The sequence below is a fragment of the Empidonax traillii genome, unplaced genomic scaffold (genome assembly GCF_003031625.1).
Source record: "Empidonax traillii isolate 1590-97213 ecotype Southwest subspecies unplaced genomic scaffold, ASM303162v1 scaffold157:size2224338, whole genome shotgun sequence".
Lineage (NCBI taxonomy): Eukaryota > Metazoa > Chordata > Aves > Passeriformes > Tyrannidae > Empidonax > Empidonax traillii.
Window position 1 is genome coordinate 1,105,312 of NW_020955350.1, and position 7,467 is coordinate 1,112,778.

At 39.8% G+C, this 7,467-nt stretch overlaps 1 protein-coding gene across 8 annotated transcripts in view; it reads left to right on the forward strand.

Moving 5' to 3' along the window:
* ENPP2 (ectonucleotide pyrophosphatase/phosphodiesterase 2) overlaps window positions 1–7,467 on the forward strand; it is a 71,414-nt gene that overhangs the window by 14,961 nt on the left and 48,986 nt on the right. For all 8 annotated transcript variants that reach the window (XM_027884909.1, XM_027884911.1, XM_027884903.1 and 5 more), the window contains exons 3-4: window positions 4,981–5,136; window positions 7,215–7,340. In XM_027884909.1, the coding sequence (XP_027740710.1) occupies window positions 4,981–5,136; window positions 7,215–7,340 (282 nt within the window). The remainder of the gene's footprint in view (window positions 1–4,980; window positions 5,137–7,214; window positions 7,341–7,467) is intronic.

The window sequence follows — 7,467 nt, forward strand, 5'->3', positions numbered from 1 at the left end:
TGCCTCTGTTCCTTTGGCAGCAGAAAGAAAACCTGCGGTCATTGACTTTGAGATGGTTAACGTAATTGAAGTGAAAGGGTTTCATTTGCAATGCCCGTCTGTAATGATAGCTTGTGAATTTTAATTACAAAATGGTTTACCGTGGCCAGAGTTTGTTGTGTTCCTGGTAATGTATCTGTGTCCTTCTGTCCCCTGTCTTTGACAGGAATTGGTGTCTAATCACAGCCACAATCAGGGCTGCTGATCACTGAGCAGAGGCGATTTAGGTAATCAAAAAGATAGTGGCTGTTGCCTTTGATCTTTATGTGAGTTTAAAAAAATGTTTGAAAACCAGTTGGTTATTTTGTTTTTGTTGGGTTTTTTTTTTTGTAAGTCTTCTAGTATGTTAACTGTAGAGTAGTTGTGCAGTGTGTGTAGTAGTAATGTGAAGGATTTGAGTTTCAAGTGCTGAACATCTGACTGCCAGCTGCTTTGATTCGCTGGTGACTGCCTAGGGCAGAGCTGCTCAGTTGGCTTTTACTGAAGTTCCAAAGGTCTGATATTGGGGACCCACTGCAGCTGATCGTGTGCCAGCCCTGCTGAGCCAACCAGCACCATTCAGCACTGCCAGGGCTGGGATCAGTAGCTGCGTGCTGTTTCCAGCAGCAGGAGGATTGGATCAGCATTACTGAAAAGTAGGAGGACATACAGGATGCAAAAGGGCAGGAGATGGGGAATTTTTGGAAGTGTATTGACTTACAGGTGGGATTGAACCTGCACCTGGCATTGAAGTCGTCCAGTCCAGGTCACAGCAAGGAGAGACAAAAGCAAGGGAGGGTTTTGTCCATTCTGTGTTTATGAAGCTTGGTTACTTTTACTGCAGGGGGAAAAAAAAAAAAAAAGATAGCAAATAATAAAGTATTGTAGTAACATCTGTCTAAAGGAGATGGTAAAAAATTACTTCCAGCTATACTTTGTTAGAAGTCCAGTGCAATGAAATATTCAGAATAAAAGATTGGTATAATTATTTTTCAACTTCACTCTTCCTCAAATTATTTATTTCCAAGTTTCTTGCTGTTAAGAGTTAATTATTTTAGATTGATAAAAATCTTTACCAAATATTACTGTGCAAAACAATTTGTTATTTCTCCAGAGGTGTGCCATAAGTATAAACAAGTTTTAGTTTTTATCTAGCACAGAATTCTGCTATGAGCCAAAACCAACTTGTTTTTATTTCCTACTCCCTTATAAATGCACGTCAAAGTATCACATAATGCCTACCCCACCTTGTCCTCTTTTTACATTGTACAGATGTATGTTTTTATACATTCAAAACATTTAATATTTGTACCCAAAGAATCATTTAATTGAAATAATTTTTTTACCTGAAATTTCTAAAAGACATTAGAGAACCAAGACTCATAACTTTGCTTTTGTAAGTTATTTGCTTTTTGAGATTTGCAAGCACTTTCGGGGAAAAAGGCCTTAGTAATCTCTTGAAGCATGTTTGTTGGCCACGATTAGGATAACTTACGCTTTGGAAGGAGATACACTGAAGTTTTTCTATCCCTTCTCACTGGATTTTTAAGCATGTCATTAAAAATGGAGTCTTACCTTTCTCGTCCCAGAGTTAGGATGTATTTTTTTCCTTTATCTGACCTTTCATTGAAATTTTACTCATTGCAATAATGAAATGCAAGTTCATAGTATGAACATTATCTGGCAATATTGGAGGTCCAAATGTTTTGCACAAGCATTTGGTTGTTCCATATCAGTTCCATACGGGACCCATAGGATCCAAAATGGCAAGTTGTTACCAGTTAGTCTCCCTCCTGTAATGACTGTATAGGCATGTTTATATTGCCCTATGTCTTAAATACTACTGTAAATAAATGGATATGACTTTTTTTAAAAGATATTGTAATCAAATAGAGTCAAAGGAAGTAGTTTGATATGGTACCTTCTAAGATAAGTGTAACACCTTTGCAATGGAAATGTAGTAACCCCCATGAACTAAATCACAAAGGCACTATTGCCCTATGTAACTTTGGTCTCTAACCTATGATGTAAAAGACAATTAGATGGTTGTTTTGAGCTTAGCTGACCAGAAAATAATGTATGGAAAAGGATGTGAAAGACTTCATGCAAAAAATAAGGAGAGGAGAATCTTCATGTTGAGATCCCTCTGTCTGCTGCATAGTCTGACTGTAGGAGCTGTGGAGGGATGCAGGAGTTTTGAAAAGGACTTTGAAGCTGTCTAAGTTTGTTCTGTACAAGGATTTCTGCTGGTTTGAAAGTGCTCACCATGGATGGAGCTCCTGATGATATATTTTCAAACTATTTTGCATGCACCAGTACCCCTGCCACGGCATTGTGCATGACCTGAAAAGCATGGTCTGGCTGCAAAGGCAAGGTCAAGCATGATAAACAGAGGGGTGATCTTAGTATATTGAGAGAAATTTAGCAAGTTCTTTTTTGTGCTGTGATATAGTAAGTGTCCTACATTGACTCGGGAGGTGCGACTTGAATTTGCTAAGTGATTTTAGAAAATTTGTCACATCAGTAATGAAGTGGTTGTCGTGAGGTATAAGAAAATACCAGACAAAGTTGTGTGCTAAACCTTTCTTGCATGAAATGGAAACCCTACTTGCAGTTATAGAAGATGGAGCTAGAAGGGACCTTGAACAGCTATGTAGATCTTCTCCATATCCTAAGACGTGGTCAGTTATTACTGAAGAGACCCTGACAGATCTTGGCCTAACCTGTTCTTCAAAATCTCCAAGCTCAGAGATTGCACAGCCTCTGTGGGCAATTTGTTCCAGTGGTTTCCTGATAAATAAGCTGCTCTTTACAACAGGTAGAGATTCCTTGAGCTGCAGTTAACTGTCTCTTATGTAATCTGCAGTCAGATTTACACCTTCTCTTTCCTAAACACATGATGACATGCATTTTTTTACCTTCTGATAAGATCTCCTTCTCAGCCCTTTGAAATGAAGAGGGTAATGCCAGTGTAAGGGTTATATGGTAATATGTAATACCTTGGAGTTTGCAATAACTTTGATTTGAAGCTTTCATGGATTTATGATTATATATTACCTGGCTTCCAGAAGAAAAAGTAGTAGAAGAGGTTAAATAACATGAAAATATTTTTTGGTAACAGATTTTCAGAAGCATTTGACAGGAAGCAGCTGTCATCAAAAATATGGAAGAAGACTTCATAGCTCTGAAAGTTTGAGTTGTTAGCATGCTTTGAAACAATTCACATGTGATTAATTTCTAACAAAGCTTTATGACCTGCTTACCTGAGCAAAGAAAACACTGGTCTGTGTATTGCCAGCACAGATACAACAACGTTTAGCTCCTTGGAATTTCAGGTGGCCAAAACCTTGATGTCTCATTATGAACGTGCTTGCAGGGTACGTGTCTGTAGAGTGAAACTTAAATATGTGTAAAATGTTACTCAAACTGAGCGTTGCTGACCTGGTTGAAAAAATAAACTGCAAAAGCAGGGAGACACTTGCCTGCTACCCGTCTTTTCCAGCAGTTGTATGAGTGTGCCTTGCCATAATCCATTACTGCAACTGTAGTAGGTTTGGGTTTCTTACCTATGATCTTGCTGTAGGGTTGATTTGCTGACAGGTTTATTCCCTGAAGCGGTTCATGTTGGTGTCTAACCAGTGCCAGTGCCACTCCAAGGGAAGTGGTGGAGCAGCAGTGCTGGGGATGGCTGCTACTGAGAAATCAGCTACTACAATGGCACCTCTGAACTTCTCTTTCGTCGTCTTTTACATCCATTCTTATTGTGTTTGGTTAATGCCATCTTATTTGGGAAGAGATTTCCCTTCAGTTTATGTGGTGACTGAACTTTCAGCTATGTAAAAGTGTAAGGGGAAAAAATATATAAGAAAATATCAGAGCAACTCTTTCCCCGAAATGCCATTGTGTCAGTCCTTCTAAAATCATACTGCTAATCATGGTGAGGTTTGCCAGACCCAAAACCAAACCATGACCTAAAAGAAAACAAAACCAAGATGATTTCAAATACTTAATTTTAATAGGTCTCTCAAGGAACAAAAGGTATTGTGAAATTTTCCTTGGAACACTGTATTTAAAAGATAACGTACATTCATTACATTATTTCATAAAATACAGTTAACCCTAGAGAACAACACACAATTTTCCTGTTTCATATAAGCTGCTATGTAGGATTCTCTTATAGGAAAAGCTTAGTAAATATATAAAGAGTAAAAACAAGTAAGTTTTGAGAAAAGATCAGACACATGCATATCAGCTTTGACATTAAGTCCCTTACTAATGGATTATTGAAGTCTAATACATTATTCATGGCTTTCAGATTGGCAGTCCTCGATTTACTTACACACATAATAATATATTAATTTCCTAAATACTTCTACATTTCCAGAGTTTTTATAATTTGGAGCTCTGCAGAAGCCCATAAAAAAGCCTTGCTTTATTTCTCCATTAATTTATAGAGCATCTTAAAGGTTTTTTTCACACTTCACATTGATTTGACACCTTCCAGTATAGCAAACCAAGTCCTGCTGTTGCATGTAGATTAATTGGAGTTCTTTCCTATGCAAACTGACCAGCCAGCCATGAAAATGTCACTTGGTTTCTGAAAACAAAGGCCTGCTTCTGTGGAATAACTATAGCTCCTGGAATGGGGCCTTGGAGACTTCAATACATTTCTGCTAATGATCTCTTGATTGTTACAGAGGTAAAGCCAGGGCTGTTTCTTTGCAGGATGTTATCACAGCATGCTGCTTCCTTTATTTTTTTTTCTCCCCCAAAAGAACAACTCTTTTGGAATTTGTTCTTTTTTTCTTTCATTTCTTCAAGCAATCCTTTTCCTCTCCCTGCTCCCTTTCCTTTCCCAGAGCAAGAATCTGAGGTTTTGCTCCTTCGAGTGGCTTGGGGCTGAGCTGCCTGTCCCATTGCTGCTGGCCTGACAGAATGTTGCCCTGTTTCTTGTTCACACAGTCCTGTCAGATTCCCCCTGGATCAGTACCTCTGGCTCCTGCAAAAACAGGTGCTTTGAACTTCAAGAGGCAGAGCCTCCTGGCTGCCGCTGTGACAACCTGTGCAAGAGCTACAACAGCTGCTGCTTCGACTTTGATGAGCTGTGCTTGAAGACAGGTATGATGGGTCTCCTGTCCTGCTCTGCCAGGTGCCGCTGACACCTGGTTCCTGCCAGTGGTCAGGGCCTGCCTGACAAACCCGCTCTCCCTGCCATAACCTGCACCTCCTCCTCCTCCTCCCCTCGCCTGGCTGGGCAGGCTCAGCTCAGCCCGGAATGCAGCCCTTGCAAAGGAGCTGTAGGAATGTACATCTATTGCTCCTCTCTGTGGGGGCAGAAAAAACAGGATGCTGTTCATATTACATGAAAAGTAGATCTTCTGGTACAAAATGAAAAGCAAAAATCAGTTTTCAGGCACCAGTTTGACCTCCAGGTTAGAATGAAAAGCTGTGGTAGAAACTGGAGGTTTATCATTTTGTGTTAGCCATTCTTTTTTTCCCCAAGTGAAAACTTAATATTGGAGCAATTCAGGCTTACTTGTGGCATGAAGGTGCCTTGGAAGCTGAGAGCATTGAAGAGCTGTGGGTTCTCTTGGAGCAAGCCTCAGGTGACAGCCTGGGCTTGCTACCTGTGCCCCAGACTCTGATTTCCCATTTTCAGAATGCTTATAACACACTGGTAGAAACATCTGACTTCAATTCATTGGACCCTGGGGGATGGAAATACAACAATGTGTTCACTTTCTCTTTTTTTTTTTTTTCCCCCATGAGTCATAGGCAAGGAAAATGTCAAAGAGGGCCATGAGTTATGTTTTACTTCTTAGCACAGTGCATTTAAATTATTAGTTATACCCTTCTTTTTGAGTGTTTGCACAGTGGTCAGAGTTGACACAGGTGCCTTCTACTTTTGCCATTAAACTTTTTCGAGCTTTATCCAGGTATTACACTAAGCAGCCAAAAGAGAAGTCTGACGATTAAATATATAATTGCCTGTGGATGTGCCATGCTTAAAAATCCTGATTTCCACAATTCTGATAATGATTATATAATTTTCATAGCTCAGTACCAAAAAATGGTGAGCTAATCTGGTAAGAAAAACAACTTTGGTTCCAGGCCAAAAACTTCTGAATTTTAGGCTCATACTGTTTTGGCCCCAGTGTAAATGACTGCAGAATGAGAGGCTCTTTTTGAAAACTTTGAGCTTTCAGCAAGATGTCTTGCTACCAAAGGGTGGATTTTCACTTCCTCAAGCCTCCTATCTGCAGCAGACACATGTTCATGTATGTGTATGGGTACCTGCATAGCACCTGGAACTGTTGTGCTAATCCTCATATACCCCCATAGGCATTTATTCAGGCAATTATCATGTATATAATCTGTAAATATTATATACTTACAGGAAAAAAAGCCCCAAATGAAGGAGAAATTGAGAAAAATTGTGTTTCTCTGGTGTGATGAGGGTTTTTTACTGTGTGCATGTGTGCTGATTTTTAAAGTTTCTTTATTGAGTCTGGAGGTGGAAAATCATCCTTAAAATCATAGGCCCTATTCCAAAATGTAGCAATGTACTATCCTTGAGAGAGCACCTGATTTAGACAGGTCCTTAGACTCCATTTGCAAGATGAGAAGAGCTGGAGTGTTTTGCAGAAGCCATGCCATGGATTTCCTCGAAGAACAGTTCTTGTTTTCTCGAAACTTTTCAATTGGTGCTGAATCTTGCACTGTGGATGAGGAACTGATGCGAGTAAGGCATCAATTTGCATCGACATAATCTCTTTCCTACTTTCTCTTATTTTCTATAGATTGAGCTGGGGACTTAGTAGTTGTGATGAAAAGATTACCCAAGAAATACCAGAATTCTTAGTTTGTGCTTCAGGCCCCACCAATTATCTGTCAAGACTCCCTTTTGTCTTTTTTTTTACACACTTCTTCTGGCATTCAGATTGTACAAAGACTGAAATACAACACCTGAGGGTAGCAGAAACACACGTGTACTGGGTGGAGGAGCCCTCCTGCACTTGCAAATCACAAGAGTCCCTTGGTTTTGGTTGACATACTTCAGAGGTCTTGAAATCGCTAAAATGGGGCCATAAACTTTACACCCAATTTTAACGACTAGAGTGTTGCCATTACGGCTTGAGTGGCTACTTTGTTTTGCTTACAATCTCTCGTTCTTGCTTACAATGTGAATATTGTAGCTCGGGGCTGGGAGTGTACCAAAGATCGCTGTGGAGAAACCAGGAATGATGACAATGCTTGTCACTGCTCTGAAGACTGCTTAAGTAGAGGAGATTGTTGTACTAATTACCAAGTCGTTTGCAAAGGTACGTCTTTAGTCTTTCTTCCTTTTATCTTTCCAAACCCAACAGAAGGCAGCCCTATGGGCAAAGGGTTTTCTTCTGAAGGAAGAACACTCCTTGTGGGTTTATTTTTTGTTGTTTGTTTATTTGG